At 40.8% G+C, this 21,099-nt stretch overlaps 2 protein-coding genes and 1 long non-coding RNA gene across 3 annotated transcripts in view; 1 reads left to right on the top strand and 2 right to left on the bottom strand.

Annotated features, from left to right (window-relative positions):
- The window catches only part of LOC135344131 (scavenger receptor cysteine-rich domain superfamily protein-like), a gene marked incomplete in the record, with an annotated part of 804,697 nt that overhangs the window by 399,095 nt on the left and 384,503 nt on the right, over positions 1 to 21,099 (bottom strand).
- Positions 15,364 to 16,429, bottom strand: LOC135344411 (uncharacterized). Its single transcript, XR_010397446.1, has 3 exons — positions 16,053 to 16,429; positions 15,860 to 15,998; positions 15,364 to 15,800 (listed from the first exon to the last, which is right to left on the bottom strand). It is a non-coding gene; the product is annotated as an uncharacterized LOC135344411 (long non-coding RNA).
- LOC135344102 (probable serine/threonine-protein kinase drkD) overlaps positions 19,168 to 21,099 on the top strand; it is a 3,723-nt gene continuing 1,791 nt past the window's right edge. Inside the window, exons 1-2 of the mRNA XM_064541198.1 lie at positions 19,168 to 19,378; positions 20,436 to 21,099. The exon at positions 20,436 to 21,099 is cut by the window's right edge and continues 467 nt beyond it. Coding sequence (XP_064397268.1) covers positions 19,199 to 19,378; positions 20,436 to 21,099 — 844 coding nt within the window. The 5' untranslated portion in view covers positions 19,168 to 19,198. The remainder of the gene's footprint in view (positions 19,379 to 20,435) is intronic.

Genomic DNA, 21,099 nt, shown 5'->3' with positions numbered 1-21,099 from the left:
AAGGGGATTGGAAACGACCAGGCCTCCCTGTGTAAATGGTTGAAACACTCCGCGTTATGATTTCGCGCTCGCGATTATTTTTGTTTTGACCGTACTCTGGTTGTGTTTCTAGCTCTCCTATCCACTAGCGATCACTCAGAGGCTGGGAGGTTACTCTAGAGAAGTAAGTTTACACCACTGACAAGCTCTAACTTGTCTAAGTCCGCTGTCTTTACTCTGTTTTTAGTTTTTGTTGAGTATAGCTTGAATTACTCCATGTCAACTTTTCTCTTTCCCTGCTGCGAAGCCTAAACAGCAAAATACATTGCTTGACTTGGTTATTATGTATCTAAGTGCTATATAGAATGGTTTCATGCCATGGATAAGCTTTACTGTTCATAAACGTTTGCAGTATAGTCCTTCAAACTGCTTTAGTATACTTTTAGACACACCACGGGCCTTGACCTCTCACGACTTCATAGTAAGGGCTATTCCTTCTTTTATAGCATTTATTTATTTAGTGATAGTGGTTGCGTTGCTTAGTCGACCTTTTAGAGCTATATTCTCTTTACTTTTTAGTATATTCAACATTAAAAGTGATCAATTTCACCATTTCTATGTACAGCACATTGTATGGCAGCCAAGACAGGTAATGAGCATGCTGACTATAAAATAATCCCTTTGTAGTTTTAGCCACGCCCTATAACGCGGAGTGTTTCACGCAAACATTTTCGTTTCCAATCCCCTTCCTTTTCAATCTATGAATACAGTGAGTCTTGTGAGCTCTCTTCGTTTTCTTAGCAATAAAATTATTGCTGATTCAGCTAAGCAATTTACATTGCGCATGCGCAGTACTCTATTCTACTGACAGCCCCTCCTCTTTTTCAGTTTGCTATTTTTGTCGGGATTTAAAAGGGGTCCGGAATAGTGAGGTTCACTGTTTATAATAGACAATAAGGTATAATTAACATGCATAATGTACCCACTCACGCACCTTTGGCTGACAAATACTGTGCCACCTTGATAGCAACGTCTCCTTTGTCCAGGGAGAGTATAATGAGTAGCAGAGCTCTGAAGGTACCCTCTGAAAGAACTCTATTCAGCCAATATTTCAGAGCCAGCTTTATTCCAGCATGTGTTCGATTCAATGCTGTTCTAGCCTTCTCTTCAATGACATCAGTTTGCTGTCCAGGTGAGAGCCCCAGTATTTCAACATAGTCATTAGTGTTGTCGAAATATGAAGATAATTTGGGAAGGTCTAATTCTTCTACTCTTGTGTCAAGCTGCTCGTCAGTGATATTAGTTTCCCTCTTTAGTGCTTCAATGGTCAGGCCTGATAATAGGACAGCAAGCCAATAATTAACATCACACGTGTGCCTTTGGGCTTCTATAAATCTCATATAGACACCTCAAAAACAGTGTCTAACTAGTAAAATTAAAGCACCATGCAGAGTGTCTGCTGTATTATATAGAATAATGAAAATTGCCCAGAAAAGTTTCCAGGATAATTAATAAGCAGCTGCCTTGTAATGTTTGTGGAGCACACAATTATTTTTTTGATGATGATGCAAAATAGCATTAACTAATATGCTTTGAGTATCAACCTACTGTTATTAGGTACTTCTTTTAGTGTGTGAGACACCTCAGGAGCGTTCATGACATCATGATCAGCAGCCTGAGTGCCGGGTACGAATGCATGACTCCTCACGTCACATTGTTGTCCAGATGAGAGGCCTTGCTCCATAAGATAGTCGTTATGGATGCTGTCAGATTGTGACGACATTTCAGAGAGGTGTGTTTCTTCTACTGTTGTGTCAAGCTGCTCGTTAGTGACTTCAGCGTCTCTCTTTACTGTTTCAATAGGCAAACCTTGCGAAGGAAAAGATAACGAGTCTGCTGCATGCATAAATAGGACGTAATTATTTTTAAAACAATGATTCAACTACATTATATATAACAACATGCAAACTGCTTACTTTGTAGCTGTTGTTTTTGGCTGGTTAAATTGGAAATATCAGTAGCAGCTGTGGAATCCTGACTAGCTGTAGGGGACCTATCCTCCTTTAGTGCATTCAGATCTTCATCAGTAGCTTTAAAGTCCGTATCCTCACTAATAGAATCAGTACTAGTGTGCTGTGATTGCAAGGAGACATGTATAATTATTACATCCATGCATCAGTGAACGCATGCATTTTACGACTTTTAGATCAAAAAGGGTATGACAGTACAATTGAATGCAAATTGACACATGCAATTGGCAATCATCGTTGTAACAAGAATTAACATCATGCATGATACAGCAGGTCATACACTCAGACAATGTAAGTACTTACCTCTGGCAGAGAGTCACTTGCATCATCAGGTGTTGTTGATTCAGAACTAGTGGAATCAAACTCCTCATCTTCAGTCGTGTTTCTCTCCTATTATTACATAATTATATAATTATATAGTTATAGTAACCCAGCCATCTCAGTGTGATGAAAGTGTGTGCATGCATGCAGGATCAATGTATAGCTAGAATGTTCAGGAGCTCTGACTGAAGGGTATAGGGATGAGCCTCACACTAAGTAGTATCTTGCCTTGGTAAAAAAAAGTTGTGAAGCTTCGGCACAATCACAATTTCGCAAAGCTTCGTTATAAATTTTATAACAACAAAAATAACAACTTATTTCGTCAACATTTTCTGAAGTAGTGGCGAAGCTTCACAAATCAAGTACGCAACCCACCTTACATTGCATAAACTATCATCTAGAGTGCCAATTATAAAATTATGTGTAGTGTACGTTATACCAAACATTAAAAGGACTCTGTGCTATAATAATGATGCCTTGCTCAAAACTTGATGCATCCTTTTCATACAATACACTTGCTGTGGCCTTACCTTCAAAAACTCATCAAGTTTCTTCACTGTCTCTGTACTCACGAGATTATCATCTAGATCAATATCCTCAATGCATGGAAACACTGAAGGCAAATACGTAATAAGAGTATTCACTGCGTCATCATCGATGCTGTTGTCTTGAAGGTCCCACCGTTTTAAACACTTTAGTTGAATATCGTGGAATTTTAGGTGTGACAATAATGTAAATATATCGTTTGAAGTAATTCGACACTTATCACAATCCAGCTTCTCCAGTGACAGGCAGCACTGAATACAATCAGCTAGTATGAACATGTTCTTGCCATGAAGCAAATTTCGACGAAGACCGAGACTTACTGTAGTGCTGTTAAGAGATTCTAAAGAATTATTCAAACTGAGGTCAGTAATGGAAGTGTGAATAGTTGATTCCAGATGAAGTCTTGTTACTGGACAGTTTTCATTAGAGAGCATTCTAAAGATGGCTGACAAACCACTGTGTCCAAGTGGATTGTTATCAATACTCAAATTAATTTCACAGGAGAGAAGGTTTGAAACATCTTCTAAAGAAACCAACACTTTGTCAGATAATGTTTTTGCTGCTTCACTGTCGAGATTAGTCTTACTTAAGTTCAGCTCCAACTCCTTCCTATTAGTAGCAAGTCTTACAAAGGCCTCTCCTATTGCACTAGCTCCAGGTACACCAAGATTGTTCTCAGAGAGATCAAGGTCATTCAGATTAGGACAGTGAGAGGCAATGGATGGTAAGAGTTCAGTCAGTAGTCTTCCATTCTCCTCAACATTGTCAGGGAGGGTATTTGATAGTTGCATCCTCTCAAGATTACCGAAAATGTTGGATTTAATAGCCATTGTCAAGCAAGCTACATGAGTGTCCCCGCTTTGTTTGTTGTTTCGAAATGATAGCCTTTTCAATTTGTTACATTGACCAAGAAATGTTTGATTTTCAATTTCATCAAAATCGGTTGTCGTTATTAGGCCTTGGTTGACTGCATGTGTGTAGTCCAGATTAAGTCTTGTTACTGGATAGTTTTCATTAGAGAGCATTCTAAAGATGGCTGACAAGCCGCTGTGTCCAAGTGGGTTGTTATCAATACGCAAATTGATTTCACAAGAGAGTGGATTTGACATATTCCCTAAAGAAGCCAAAACATTATCAGAAAATGCTTTCACTGCTTTGCTGTCGAGACTAGTCTTCCTTAAGTTCAGTTTTAACTCCTTCCTATTAGTAGCAAGTCTTACAAAGGCCTCTCCTATTGCACTAGCTCCAGGTACACCAAGATTGTTCTCAGAGAGATCAATGTCATTCAGATTAGGACAGTGAGAGGCAATGGATGGTAAGAGTTCAGTCAGTAGTCTTCCATTCTCCTCAACATTGTCAGGGAGGGTATTTGATAGTTGCATCCTCTCAAGATTACCAAAAATGTTGGCTTTAATAGCCATTGTCAAGCAAGCTACATGAGTGTCCCCGCTTGGTTTGTTGTTTTGAAATGAAATCCTTTTCAATTTGCTACATTTACCAGGAAATGTTAGAGTTTCAAAATCGGTTGCCGTTATTAGGCCCTGGTTGACTGCATGTGTGTGGTCCAGATCAATTTCTGTTACTGGACAGTTTTCATTAGAGAGCATTCTAAAGATGGCTGACAAACCACTGTGTCCAAGTGGATTGTTATCAATACTCAACTCAATTTCACAAGAGAGAAGGTTTGAAACATCCTCTAAAGAAGCTAACACTTTGTCAGATAATGTTTTTACTGCTTCGCTGTCGAGATTAGTCTCACTTAAGTTCAGCTCCAACTCCTTCCTATTGGTAGCAAGTCTTACAAAGGCCTCTCCTATTGCACTAGCTCCAGGTACACCAAGATTGTTCTCAGAGAGATCAATGTCATTCAGATTAGGACAGTGAGAGGCAATGGATGGTAAGAGTTCAGTCAGTAGTCTTCCATTCTCCTCAACATTGTCAAGGAGGGTATTTGATAGTTGCATCCTCTCAAGATTACCAAAAATTTTGGCTTTAATAGCCATTGTCAAGCAAGCTACATGAGTGTCCCCGCTTGGTTTGTTGTTTTGAAATGAAATCCTTTTCAATTTGCTACATTTACCAGGAAATGTTAGAGTTTCAAAATCGGTTGCCGTTATTAGGCCCTGGTTGACTGCATGTGTGTGGTCCAGATCAAGTCTTGTTACTGGACAGTTTTCATTAGAGAGCATTCTAAAGATGGCTGACAAACCACTGTGTCCAAGTGGATTGTTATCAACACGCAAATTGATTTCACAAGAGAGTGGATTTGACACATTCCCTAAAGAAGACAAAACTTTGTCAGAAAATACTGTCGCTGCTTCACTGTCGAGATTAGTCTCACTTAAGTTCAGCTTCAACTCCTTCCTATTGGTAACAAGTCTTACAAAGGCCTCTCCTATTGCACTAGCTCCAGGTACACCAAGATTGTTCTCAGAGAGATCAATGTCATTCAGATTAAGACAGTGAGAGGCAATGGATGGTAAGAGTTCAGTCAGTAGTCTTCCATTCTCCTCAACATTGTCAGGAAGGGTATTTGATAGTTGCAACCATTCAAGATCACCGAATATGGCGGATTTAATAGCCATTGTCAAGCAAGCTACATGAATGTCACCGCTTGGTTTGTTGTTTCGAAAATATCAATTTGCTACATCGACCAGGAAATGTTGGAGATTTAATTTCACCAAAATCGGTTGCCGTTACTATGCCCTGGTTGACTGCATGTGGTCCAGATTAAGTCTTGTTACTGGACAGTTTTCATTAGAGAGCATTCTAAAGATGGCTGACGAGCCGCCGTGTCCAAGTGGATTGTTATCAACACGCAAATTGATTTCACAAGAGAGTGGATTTGACACATTCCCTAAAGAAGTCAAAACTTTGTCAGAAAATACTGTCGCTGCTTCACTGTCGAGATTAGTCTCACTTAAGTTCAGCTTTAACTCCTTCCTATTGGTAGCAAGTTGTACAAAGGCCTCTCCTATTGCACTAGCTCCAGGTACACCAATATTGTTCTTAGAGAGATCAAGGTCATCCAGATGAGGACAGTGTGTAACTAATGCTTGAAGAAGTGTGGCTAACACTTTGGCATCGATAATGTCTCTGTCATTTGTCAGTGCACTAGATAGACACAGACGCTCAAGTTTTACTAGTGAACCTGCGCATACAACACTCTCTAGTAACTGGGCACCACTTTGCCAGAGTGGATTCTTGGATAATGAAAGCCTAGTTAATGTGTTATTGCTGGGTGAAAATGGTATACCTGTGATAAGGTTCCCATCTAGAGATAGTTCCTCGAGATGCTGAAATGAAGCTGATGCCTTGTTGAAGAAGGTCGTGAGACATTCATTTGTGAGCTTGCAGTTATTGAGACTTAATTTTTTTACTTGCAACTTTCTGTCAATGAGGATAGTAGCTAGTTTCTGAAGCTGTTCCTCATTAAGACTCCCTGAAAAGTTTAGCTTGACCGAACAATGTGATATATGGTTAAAAGTGTGCAAAAGAGCTACACTGTCGTGAGCAGTTTGGGGACTTCTGATTGATCCATACCAAGAACTAAACTTGGCACAAATTCTGTTGGCCACTTTATAGTGTACAACTTTATCCTGAGATTCAAACGAGCAGTGGCATAGTAAAATATCTTTGTCCCGTAGTGCAAATAAAACCTGATCAACTAACACATCACCTAAAGAGACAGCTTTATTACTATATTTCTCTTCTTTAGACTGAAGACCGAACACAAATCTCCAAACCATATTAAACCGATTGTTTCCAGCATAAGTGTTGCAAATCTTTGTTTTCTCTTTCTGAGATAAAGTGACGATATGAAGGGCAGCTAAAAACTCCTGAATGGTCAAATGAGCGAAGTGAAACGACAAGCCATAACCTGTTGTCAATGAGTTTTGTTGGCTAGGGAAATGTGAATGTGCTGATTGCAATAAACCGAAGAAAAATGCTTTCTTGTTAAAGTTCCCATCTTGAGAAAACGATGAAACTTCACTGTCTGAGAAGACTATTTGATCTTTAGCCAAAAATTCAAAAGCAAATTTGCAAACCAGCCAGAAATCGTTTTGAAGTTCCTTGGGAATGTCAAGCGAGTTTACACAGAGTTGTGGACATTTCTTCTTGATGTCACGAAGCACAACAGACAGTGTTATCCTAGCATATAGTTTCGTGATTGTGCTTGGAAGTGTTTGCTGTAAATCGCACCACAGGTCACAAACAATCGCACAATTAAGTGGCACAGAGCACAAACTCTGAATGAGTGGATTGCTTTTAAGCTGCTCCATAAAAGAAGAAGCTTTCTCTGGATCTTGCTTGAATTCCTCAACTATGTACTGTTTGATATCTTCTTCATCAAAACCCACCACCTCGATGAAAGTGTCCACTGAAGACAGTTTGTGAAAAGGTGCTGCTGCAGAATGTCTGGATGTGAGGAGAACAGAGGCTTTAGAACAACCATAACCAAGAAGAAGTTTGTAGAGAAACGAGTCCTTAGCTCGAGCACCCTCACTGAGTTCGTCCCAGCCATCAGCTATAATGAGGACGCCTTCTCCTTCTCTATCCTCCATCCTTTTTGTTGGAGGTTTGCGGACCTTCTCACTCAGATGGAAAAGTTTAATCAGCTCAGGGAGGCTTGTGGCCGATGACACGTCGCTATTTCTCAGTGGTAGCAACAGAACACAGTCAAATTGTTTCAGGATCTTGCCTTTTGCCCACTCCTCAGTCAGCATGGTACACAGTGTGGTTTTACCAATCCCAGCATTGCCTTTCACAACAATCTTCCTGACTGGTTTGTTGTCCCTGCTAGTCTTGAACAGGTCAGTGTGGAGTATTGATTTGCGTGTTTCTTTGTCATCTTTAGGTTGCTTGCCATTGCCACTCGAACGACCCTTGTGGCCAAACCCCTCTATCTGATCAGTCTCGATGCCACTTGAACGACCCTTGTGGCCAAACCCCTCTATCTGATCAGTCTCGATGCCACTTGAACGACCCTTGTGGCCAAACCCCTCTATCTGATCAGTCTCGATGCCACTTGAACGACCCTTGTGGCCAAACCCCTCTATCTGATCAGTCTCGACTAATTGCAATTTGATAAGTCTTCTTTGTTTGTCTCTTCTATCTGATGGTGGCCATTCTTCATCTTCTCCAAACTCTCTCTGAATGTACTTTTCTTTGAGACTAGTTACAAACCTGTTCATGACATGCATGCATGCACATGATAAAAAGCAGCCTTTAGAGGTAATAATTACAAGCTAGTGTAAGTTGAAAGCATTGTGTGAGGTGAGCCCCGTCTTTCTTAATTACAGTGCCACTCTAATAGAAGCGCCAATAGTCCACAACAATTATACTCTACTATTATAGCTGGCGCTTAGGTAATAATTATTATAATGCGGTCTTTAATTTATAGGCTATATAATATATAAATGTACAATTTATATGATAGCTATAGCCTCGTGGAAACAGCTACTCCACGTTCTATAAGCAGCACTCTATAATAATTATAAGCGCCAAACCACGACCACCAAAGATGGTAGCGAAGTTGTGAGTGAGCAGTAAACCGCGGCGTAGGCTCAGGTTAATTATTATACTACGAGGACCTTTATGATGTCTCACGGCACGTGATAGTGTAATAAATGCACGCTTGTTCCTTGATAACAATTGATATAAAAATCTCATCTCATAATAAAATTAGACATTCTCCAATCCTGCGGTATAATTATAGTGATTACATTCTGGACAGTGCAACAATCTACCATGCAACGTATGTTGACACATCGGTAAAATCCTCTGCAATCTTGTCATGCTTCATGGACATGATGGTAGGGCATTTTAATGCTGAACTTGCATATTTGTATACAGCTATACTCAGTCACGCTTACCCAGTGTTACGAAGAGACTGTGTTTGACCCATAGTATGATCTAATTGATCATTTAATCCTTAATTGGTTGATAACTGATACAAGTTCAGTCACTCCAGTCACGGTCAATATAGCACCTCCACCCAGTTAGTCAATATTATAGCTGCAGTATGCAATCATAATTAAATGTTTGTGCCCTGCACACACCAATATTATAGTGCAATCTGCATGCATAAATATATAACTGATAATGCCTTTGCCGGCATGCAGTCATGGATATAGTACCAATAATTGTGTAAAGCAAATTGAATGTTGTCAGGAATTCCACTGCAATGCAGCTACTATAGTGTAGAGGATTACAGTGCATCCAGTCTAGAGAGTATATAGAATACCACAATATAGGTGAGTATATACAGTTGTATCAGAGCCAAGATTGAAACATTTCTAAGAAATTGTGCTTATACCATTGTGTATATATATAGGTGAACGAATAAGCTACAACATTATTCGAAGTATTCCCCAAAAGTTGTTGTATAGTGGGGTGAAATGGGGGTTATCGTAAAAAATGTTGTGACATCAATTATCTCTGAAATATTTCTGGACACATTTTCTCATCAAAAGTTATGACTCAGTGTAATTTTTGGACTTTAGCCGTAAGATCTTCTTCAAATCTCTCCCTAACCGAAACGGCACTAAAAACTAGCAATTTTGAGCACTGCAGAGGATGTGTAGATATTTAAGCAATATCAAACGTTTCATAAGATAGCCAATCTATTTATTATAGATGTTGTGACAAAGTTCCAAACCTTAACTAGCCAGAAACCGTTGGCTTTTTCTCATACCCATTATTACAAAGATATAGTGCAGACTGAGTTCTTAGTCACGGTACTTAGATGATTATATAAATATATACAATACTTTCACACATTAGCATATAATTATATAGAGCATTGCTCGCGCGCTAGTGCAGACGGAGTTCTTAATTATAATGAGTGGATGGGCATAGAACATACACTTTGATCGACTAATTCACAATGCACTATAATGTATAGTTGATTCTAGTATTATAATAGTTGATACTTAGATATCTACATTCATGAGAATTGAAGTACATGGGGAAAGTGCCCCAGAGGAGGTATACATACCTGCAGCAGCTATCCTGTTGTCAAGCAAAGTAACTTGTTGTATTGCATGTCAAGCCTCAAGACGAGGCAAGGCTCACTGTTTTGGCGGTCTATGTGATTTAGAAGCCCTCGGACACTTGTAGTAAATACCCTCGCTATAATTATGCTCGGGATTACTAAATCAGTACCTTTGGGCTTCTAAATACCAGACACCTTCAAAACAGTGTCTTTATAATTATTATAGTGATAACAATAAATAGCACACAAGAAAATAAGGCTCTAGTCTGAAGGAGTGAGACTGCGAGAGCGACAGGCATATTGATAATCTACCAACCCACATCTGCATGCATGACATTATATGAAGTTCTAAAATTGTGCACGCTCACCCCAAACATGTATGTTCCGGTACTATAATAGTTAATATACATAACATTAATAAGCTAGATTATCATCCATGACTGCTGCATGCATACAGGCACTATATATATAACGATAATAATATTCTATCCATACATTTGCACTATAGCATGCATGCATGCAGTCATACCTCCAATGAAGAGGCCAGTCTCCAAGAAACTATATAGCAGACCAGAGCTTGATATTAATTAATGACACTGTCTTGACAGATTGTACAAATAAATACAAATGTCTACATTTGACAGGGGCGGATCTAGGGGTGGGGTTGCAACCTAAATAAGTTTTACTGAGGGCAGAGCTGATGTTTGCAGCTCCACCCCTTATTTATTTCACTCTGCTCCTCACACTCCAACCATTAACCACTTATCAATGCACTTATAGACTATGCTGCTGCACAATTGCAAGTAGCTCAATAATTGAGCCTGTATTAAGTAGATTTGTGTGTGCTACACCGTACCACCATATATAGCGAGTTATTTTCGTATCGTGGAAATTTTCGTATAATCATTTTGTATTGTAGAGCATCATATGAAATTTAATACCACAATAGGTTCAACGCCTGAGCTGTAAGAACTGAAAATTTGCAACGAAAATTATACCCGCTATATTATATAATTATTATATTCAATGATATTTTCTCACAGGTCTCCCACCCAGCTGGCGAGTATTAAAACGATGCTCCAAAATAACTGTATTATTCTCCTCATGCAGTTTAAACTATGAACAACGTAGACCTCAGAAGTATCAATCAACATGCAGTGGCTTACATGTTGCTATGGTGCTGTTTGTAATTAGGATGAAACAAACTCAATTTACAATTTCCTGTTAATAGTCTCAGTTACAATTATTCTCTGAGTATCAATTACCAGTGTGCATGCACGTTCACAGAGCAGGGTACATCCATGGTGCTGTTTGGAATGAGGGATGAAAACAAACCTAATTTACTGCTAATTGGATATCTAGTTTCTTAAGAATATCAGTTACTGTTTCAACTTACAGTGATTTCAATATGTGGTGCATGCATGCATGGTGCTGTTTGTTGTGCATGTGTTGTTTAGGATAGTTTTCAGCCTGCATTCCACCACCACTCTGTATCGCTGTGGTACCACTGCATGCCAGCACCACTCTGTATCGCTGTGGTACCACTGCATTCCACCACCACTCTGTATCGCTGTGGTGCCACTGCATGCCACCACCACTCTGTATCGCTGTGGTACCACTGCATGCCAGCATGCACCACTCTGTATCGCTGTGGTGCCACTGCATGCCGGCACCACTCTGTATCGCTGTGGTACCACTGCATGCCAGCACCACTCTGTATCGCTGTGGTGCCACTGCATGCCAGCACCACTCTGTATCGCTGTGGTACCACTGCATGCCAGCACCACTCTGTATCGCTGTGGTGCCACTGCATGCCAGCACCACTCTGTATCGCTGTGGTACCACTGCATGCCAGCACCACTCTGTATCGCTGTGGTGCCACTGCATTCCACCACCACTCTGTATCGCTGTGGTGCCACTGCATGCCAGCACCACTCTGTATCGCTGTGGTGCCACTGCATTCCACCACCACTCTGTATCACTGTGGTGCCACTGCATGCCAGCACCACTCTGTATCGCTGTGGTGCCACTGCATGCCAGTACCACTCTGTATCGCTGTGGTGCCACTGCATGCCAGTACCACTCTGTATCGCTGTGGTGCCACTGCATGCCAGCATGCACCACTCTGTATCACTGTGGTGCCACTGCATGCCAGCTTACTATATAATAACAGCCTATTATTCCCACCCAGAACCTCATGCATAGACCACGTAATTAATTAAGACGAGTCACACATGCAAATAACCTGGCATCACAAACTTTATAACGGCGACATGTACTATATTAAATAGCTATAATCATAATAATAATAATTATAGCATAAATTATGCCAGGAGATAATTATAATGATTCTCGCAATCTCTGTTACCTCACTTTGCTTGCACTGCAGGTATAAAGGTACACTGTAAACAATGAAGTGGCGGTGAGCACACGTACATGTACGCATATTAATAGAGCACGCGTACGATTATTCATACTATAATATGCAATTATTTTAGTGTGCCCACTGCACTTCATTTTTTACAGTGTATAAGCAAGGTCGCTTCATTCGTGGGTAAAATATTCGTGGATCCAGTGGTATAAACTTTTGTGGAATGACCGTTAGAAAGGTACGTTTTCCCTTCCTCAGTCAGAGTTCAGTGCACACACTACCAGGCACTACCTTACACACACACACGCACGCACGCACGCACACACGCACACACACACACACACACACACACACACACACACACACGCACGCACACACGCGCACACACACACACACACACACACACACACACACACACACACACACACACACACAGTTGTAGAGTCCTCATCTTCATCACTAGTCCTCAATGTTGTCCTACCTGTTGTGAGTGTGTTGGCTGTACTAGCTCTAGTTGTACTGGGTGCATGCATGGAGCTGTCTACGGATACATTCAAGTGGTTACTCATCTGTTGAAGTTAAAAAACCAACAAACTGGATCCGGAATTGCTAAATTGATTTAACTATAATAATAATAATTATAGATTATATAATTATATAATCATTAGCACGGTAGTGCTAATAGTAGGGTTGGGTCGAAAACAGCAAAAAGGCCCCCTCTGGATCTCACCCAAGAAGCAAGACAAAGTTATTTTGAGTTTATATATCTGTTGCCAATATCATTTGTGACATTTGTGTGAAATATGAACTGAATTAAACATTGTATGAAAAAGTTATAAAAACAGCAAAACTAAAAAAACAACAACTTTTGTCATTCTTCTCCTCACGTTCTTCCGCGAGATAATGTAGAGAACTGTAGCTCCACAGCACAAACTAGACACATATTAGTGTCCTCTGTCGCCTTGGGTACGTCCAGAACTAATCGCTTTCCTTCGAAGTTAAATTTGCTAGGGTGTATGATATGGCTTCTTTATTAGGTGCAGAGGTCAGTTCGCCATTGTTTTCCTACTTTTTTTTTATTTTTTTATAATAATTCTGCAAAATGCATGGATACACTAGTAGCATATTACGCTAACCTAATGTGTGCCCTGTATATATTACTTACAATAGCGAGTACAAATTAAAAATAAAGACTAATATTATACTAATGCAAGTGACAGAGTACATTTCTCTTAAATGACAAAATCGATGTACTTTCCTGCAGCTCCAGTGGTAATTCATTCCACACAGATATTGCTTTTGGGAAAAAAGAGTTCGCATATGCATTTGTTCTGCAAATTGGTCTTTCAAACTGTATATTTTTTGTGCTTCTTAGATTGAGAGGGCATACTCTTCTTTCCAGTGGTGGATCAGGGAATTTAAAGTTACCATTTATTACCTGGTAAAGGTATGATAGCTTCAGGTACAATCTTCTTGTAGAAAGGGACGGTATAGGTCCACAGTATCTAATAGGGAGTCGTAGTCCATATTCCAAAGTTTTGTGCAGATTTTAAGGGCAAACTTTCCCAAACAGGGGCAGCATATTCCAGTTTTGATCTCACAAGGGAGATGTAGAGTTGTCTTAAACATTCTAGTGACGAGTGGCCATAGAACTGTCGGTAAATTATACCAACCTGCTTGCAGGCATTTCTGCACATTTCTTCTATGTGTTTTGACCATGAGAGGTCGTGAGAGATCCACACGCCAAGGTACTTGTAGTGGTCAACTTTAAGTAGGGGACGTCCACTGATATTGAGACACATGTTGGGAAGTGGTGGGCTGAATTTTCTTGATATAGTCATGTATTTACACTTGCTTTGGTTAAACAAGAGTACATTTCTTTCAGACCATGCTTGGAGTTGATCAATATCTCCTTGCAATTTTATATAATCTTTAGGAGATTGAATAGGATGGTAAAGAAGAAGATCATCAGCATAGATCAAGAGACTTCCTTCATTTTGATGTAGATCAATGTCATTTATATAGATTAGGAAAAGAAGAGGTCCCAGCACCGAACCCTGGGGAACTCCTGACACAGAGCATGCTCAGACATATAGCCTCGATCCCAGGCCGCACTTCCCGCTAGGGAAGTGGGCCTGGTATCGACTGCTTGCGCATGCGCTAATATCCCCCCGGTATCTGGGGGCTTTGGATAACATCGTTTATGCTCAGTAAAACTATGACATCACAACGAAAGGAAGTGGATTGAAGGAAGTAGATAGAAAGTTCGATTGAAGGTTTCTAGCCCATCGGATAGCATTCTCTGATAGCTACCCTTAGCCTGCTATGTTAACAAAAGACTCACAGCCTGCAACAGTGTGGATGACGATCGTCTGAAAGGAGTGACGGCTGATAAGAGCCTATATGGACAGGCCACGCCCATTTAACACTAACTTTGGTAAAAGTCTACTATACTACTGCTACTGATTCTATCAGAAGAAAATAGCAGTACAACAAACCTACACAGCTCTGTTTCTAGCTAGCTAGCTATATAGCTCTGTGTATGACTTTTAGAATATTTTCTCTGATGTATCCAGTATTATAGAAATATTTACGGGTAAAAAATCCAATATTATAGTATTATAGAAATATTTACGGGAAAAAAATTCAATAATTTGGCGCATGCGCAAGCAGTCGATAGCAGGCCTTCTTTCAAAGGCCGGTGAAGGAGGCTAGCTCAGACATAGCAGACAGCATGGGCACACCCCTCTTATCTTAGCAACCACTTGAGGTCTATATAGCAACAGTAGTGTTTTGCACTGTCGATTCTTACCGCTCCAGTTAATGCTCGCAAAAAAGTGAAGCTCTTCATTGCATTCTGAGCGCGCCTGCTCTGAGCTAGCTTGTGATAATAAATTATTGCATGCATAAGACCAAAAAACTTCATGAAAATTATCATAAACAGACACAAACTGCAACAGTGCAAATAAAAATTCAGTACAGTTAGCTAGATCTTAGCCTCGATCCCAGGCCGATCCGTCTCTAATTGAACGCTAGGTCGCCTCCTCGGCCTGGTATTGATTGTATCTGGGCGTGACCGGAAGCTGGTAAGTATCAGCTATGTATACTGTAAAATCTTCAGTTCATCACAGTTGGCTAAAAATACAGCGATATAATGAAAATTATAATGACACTAGAAATTAATACTGTGCACAGCAGTACTGCGTCCATAATAGATGCAGATGTTTAGAAGCGAAGATCTCAAACAAGAGCTTCCAGAAAGACTTAATAAATACTGCGTTGGATATGCCTGCTAAGCCTTCAGGTGGCATAACAAAGATTGTGTGTTCACAGTGCATCAAGAGACAGTAGAATCCTGACGTCACTGGTCAGGATAGCAACCACAAGTGTTGAAAGAGCCATTCCACGTCAGTAGTTTTAGTGCAGGTAGTTCTATAAGATCGGACCCTTGGGAAGGACACGAGTGGCACTGGGGCCGGCATCATCTTTCAATGAGTTCACACCCATCAGCTAGGAGGAGTACGACGGGGGTTGGAGAGGAAGGTTCCATTTGCTCCTGTATACAAATTAGTATGAACTTAAATTCACCATTCCACTATACATTTTGTAACTCACAGTGATGGTCCACACAAAACTAGCCTCGATCCAAGGCCGCACTTCCTTGAAGGCCGGTGAAGGAGGCTAACACAACACCAGTGCCAGTGCCGTATTAAATGTCATATCTTGATCCAGATACCAAGGATTGGACTATAGGCTATAGTGTATAATTTCCAATGATGAAAGGGTATTATTGATTTACATCGCTCACCTTGACAATACATTCCAGGCCCAGCCACTTGTGGACACCCCTGAGCATAGTATACAAGAGATCGATGGCCAGAGTCTGAGGATAGACTCTACCAAGTGTATCTGGCAATCAATGGTCTAATCAAGCGCTTGTATTAAATTGTGTAGTCAATCAAAGGTAGCCACTGATAGCAGAAACTTGAGAACCTAGGTCTGTTCTTTCACAAGAGTGATGCTCCTTCTTCCTTCGCACAAGACAGCTCCTCACACTCTAGCTATAGCTAAGCCTATATCTATGACAAACTAAACTTGCAAAGAATAGACCTATGACACGGAGTTCTTTGTGATTTAACGGTGATTTTACGGAGTAAGTATGCTTATACATACACTATTAGTGTTTCTATTCGCTCCACCTTGCTCAGGTATATTCGCTCTTTTTTAGCGAATACCTGAGCAACCACAGCAACCACAGCACATGCCCAGATACACGCCCAGATACAATCAATACCAGGCCGAGGAGGCGACCTAGCTAGAGACGGATCGGCCTGGGATCGAGGCTAGCTAGATCTAGGTCTTTTTATCATAGTAAAGGTAGATTGCCACATACTGAAGATATTTGATCTAGCTAGAACCATAGATAAATGGTACCTGTGAAGAAAAAAGTGTAGATACAAACAAGTGTAAAAAACATTTGTGAAAAATAATGGTGAGAAGTAGGGTTGCATGTTGGATGAGCCGCTCAAAAGGATGTGAACAAGATGGGTAACCCTAAAAGGAACGCCCATTAGAATAGACACAACAAAACGTAATTACGTACGTGGTTTCCCAGGACTATTTATAAAATAACGCATGTATGCAGTGAAAAAATTTTACAAACAAGTGCAAAAAACATTTTGTGAAAAAATGGGGAAGAGTAGGGTTGGAAGAGCATGTGCACTGAAGTAACAAAAAGTTCGAAAAAAAGATTGTGGGTTGGTATAGTCTTGCATGCTCCAACTAGTTGAGGGTGGGGCACGATCTTTAACAGTTGGGTCCAGCACTACTTCGAGTTGTGGGTGGGCAGGGCTCATCTGTAGAGTCTCAAATTTAATATTAATTTTACACTATGTGTTTCGGTGCTGTAACAGAAAGAAACGTTAATTTGAAAAAGCCTTATTCAAATGCGTCATTACGTAGAAACACATGCAAGCTGATGGTCAAATAGGTGATCAAGCGTCTCAAATAAAGAAAGAGGTGTAACGAGAAGTAGTGCTGGACCCAACTGTTAAAGATCGTGCCCCATCCCCAACTAGTTGGAGCATGCAAGACTGTACCAACCCACAATCTTGTTTTCGAACTTTTTGTTCCTTCAGTGCACATGCTCTTCCAACCCTACTCTTCCCCATTTTTCACAAAATGTTTTTTGCACTTGTTATAATAAGACTCTACAGAATTACATGATATGCTATAAGACCATACCACGAGTGACTTCACTAATCTGTTCAAAGTTGCCTAACAACAGATGAAGTATCCACCAATAGCATTAGAGCATTATCATGACCCGTACACACACACACACAGTGCCCATAAATAGATAGTAAAATAGATAATGTTGGCAAAAACAAGCATTCAGTTACATACACTAGGGAAGGTACACATGGGGATGGTTACCATGGATACCAATGTTACATAGTGACACTCACCATATCGTACTTTGCAACGATTTATTCTCGTTCCTCTGGACTAGTGCGATTAGAATTAGACATGGTTGCCTAGCAACAACAGACCTGTGCAAAAAAGCAAAACAATTAAATGAGGCAAAGTCACAGTTACTTTATTAGTCAACCCAGCTTGGCCATTGAGGCACTAACAAAGAGAGGGTTACAACAGCAAGCATGCAATAGCAGGTTGTCCTTAGACATGGCTAATCCATGGTATTACTGAGGCTGGGAGGGAATGGTGGAACACAGTTCTCCTCAATATGAGGAATATCTTCAACTGGGCATAACTGTAGTTTAGATCAAAACTATCTATCACATGACATGTTTAGATGAGAGACACATGTATGGGACTACTCAATCTTTACCAAACAAAGGCTACAGCTTTTCTCACAAGGTACACCCACACACACTTACAAGCCGTTACACTTCACCACAGCACCTTCAATGAAAGATATTTACCACAGTCAAACATTTACTAAATCATACTCAGATTTTAGTTCCGGGAGGGAAAAAACTGTAAATATGGCAAAAGACCATAATTATGTGCCTTGGGTATTGTCTACGAAAATGAACAATTTGGTAAGCTACTTTCAGAAGTCATAACTTCAATAAAAAGCAATCAATATCAAAACTAAGAGATGCATTCTGTAGCTCTATAGGAACTAACAGTACAAGACTGGTAACCTTGAGTACTGCAGCACTCTGGTAATGATGGTCACTCTCTCTTGTGTGTTGTTGTTTCTCTATGGTGGCTATCTCAAGGTCCACCACCTGTGACCCTGTGTGTGTGTGGGCGTGTGCGTGTGTGTGTGTGTGGGGGGGTCGATGTTTATAGTAGGAACACAGAGGAGGTACGACACGGGTGCCTTGATTTAGCAACCTCTGCAATAACGTTGAGCGTGGGCGGAATTATGCCTCGATTATCCGCCCACGCTCAACGTTATTGCAGAGGCTAATTGCTAAATGGAGGCACGCGTGTCGTACCTCCTCTGGTAGGAACATATACTGTACAGATATCCACAGCTCCACAAGTACTGCATACAATGTATAGAGGCAAGAATGTTCAAGTGGTCACTTTTATCAATCCTAAACACACTTTACTTCAATCTCTAACCCTAGCTCAGAGAAATCCATACCACCCATCACTCCATAGCCTCAAGCTAACTCATGAGCTCACATGCTAGACTGTGTCTAGAGTCTCACCATCTCATACTCTGTCCAGATCAGAGGCTCCACCTCCTCAGTCAGAGTTCAGTGCACACTACCAGGCACTACCTTACACTGCTCTGAGAGCACCCTCCCTCACAAGCACAACAAGTGCGACTCCCTGTGGGCTTTGTGAGGGTGTGTGGTAGTCTCGCGAGCAGCCGTCGAAGGGGGAAGGACTGTGTGTGGGTGTTCAGTCCTTGCGCATGCGTAGTAAGTTACAAGACTGCAACAAGGTAGATCTACTCCCCTCACCTACAAGATGGCTAACAGAATCACAGCTCCCGAGTTGGAGCAGTTCCTAGTCGCTACTGTTGAGTTGACTGGACGCTTACTAGGAGCAGGTGCTTATGGCAGTGTGGAGGAGGTAGAGATACCTGGAGCAACGGTAGCTGCCAAGAAACTGCACCAACAACTTGTCAACCTGGGCTCTCCACAGCAGGTAGCTACACTGTTATTTTTGTGCTAGCTACCAATTAAAGTTGAGTTAATGGTGTTTTAAAGCGTGTTGAGGGAGATAGCGATGTTGTACACTCAGATTCAGAATCAGCAGGATTAAATTATCTAGGGCAGAGAGTTAAACATTTGTTTTTTCTAACGGAAGGTGTGGATTAGATAACTAGCTCGAACTTCTATCATACATTTACTTGCACTGTTACAGAACAATAGGTACAGTTGCTGAGTATGCTGGTGAACACTGTACTATGGAGTATTGGCTTAACTATTGATGAAGCATGTACTAGTCCACCAACTGGGAAGATTACTAATACTAGGAAGGGACCAGCTATAGTGTATGAATTAAGTCAAAGACAAAAATGCGCTGGTACTACTTGGATTAACTTGCAACACATGAGCGTGACATTCTTTCTAAACGCCTTGATGATCTTCAGTCTAATATACCATTCACACAAATGGGCAAATGTTCATTGATGGTGTTCGTGTTGATTGATGGTATTAAGCTGTTAGCGTTAAATGTTGCAATAACACAAGTTGGACCTGTCGTACATGGCAAAGATACAATACTTTTTTTATTGACATTGAAAGAGGAAATTTAAATTGTCGGAATAAGTAATGTCAAGAGTTCCTAATAAACTATTGGTAATGTGTATGTCTTTTCCATGTTGTTTTGAAAAATGTTTTCATGTGTGTTTTTATAAGTGATCACTAATTATGTGCCAGTGTAAACAGTTCATAGTACCACAGTTTGTATAGCAAATAAATTTATTTATATAAAATATATATATTGTATATAAACAGTTTATAGTTGTGGTGCCATAGTTTGTATAGCAAATGTGCACAAACTTTCAGTGACCTGCTTTACCATAATTATCTCAAGATTGGAATGCGATAATTGCTTACTTCTTGAAACATTTAGTAGGGTAAGAGTTTTAGAACTTTTGGGTTGAATTGAAATCAGTAACAAAATTTCATCTGATATCGTTACTGCAAGGCCAGTATTGACTAATTAGTATAATTTACTGGCTGATTGTCCCCCACAGGTTGAGAAATGGGTGAACGATTTCGTGGAGGAGTGTAAGCTGATGAGCCAGCTCCGTCACCCTCACATAGTACAGTTCCTGGGGGTGTGCTATCTCCCTGGAGCCCAACTCCCCGTCCTACTCATGGAGAAGCTACAAACCAGCCTCGACAACCTTCTGGAAACCAGCCCCAACATTCCTATTGACCTCAAAGTGCACCTTCTGACGGGGACTGGCCGAGGAGTGGTCTATCTGCACAGCCGCACTCCACCCATTGCCCATCGTGATCTGTCTGCCAAGAACATTCTAGTCGATAACGGTCTCAATGCCAAGATAGCAGACTTGGGTGTTTCTAGGATTGTGAACATTCAGCCTGGCCGGCTAGCTGCCTCGATGACTCAAATGCCAGGCACTGGTGTGTACATGCCACCAGAGGCAGCTCAAGAGGAAGGGGTCACACGATACAACACTGCCATAGACATCTTCTCCTTTGGTGTGGTATCTCTCTTCACACTGACGCAAACCTTCCCTAAAAGTCTCAAGCCTGCAAATTATCGGGACCCTGCTACTCGAAGGCTGGTTGCTCGCTCTGAAATCGAACGCCGTGAACATTACATCATTCCAATGAAAGCAGCTCTTGGTGAGACCCACCCCCTAGTCCAGTTGACCCTCGCTTGTATGGAGT

This window comes from Halichondria panicea, chromosome 11 (genome assembly GCF_963675165.1).
Source record: "Halichondria panicea chromosome 11, odHalPani1.1, whole genome shotgun sequence".
Classification (NCBI taxonomy): domain Eukaryota; kingdom Metazoa; phylum Porifera; class Demospongiae; order Suberitida; family Halichondriidae; genus Halichondria; species Halichondria panicea.
The sequence above is the reverse complement of the archived record's forward strand: the minus strand, read 5'-3'. Positions and strand labels throughout refer to the sequence as shown.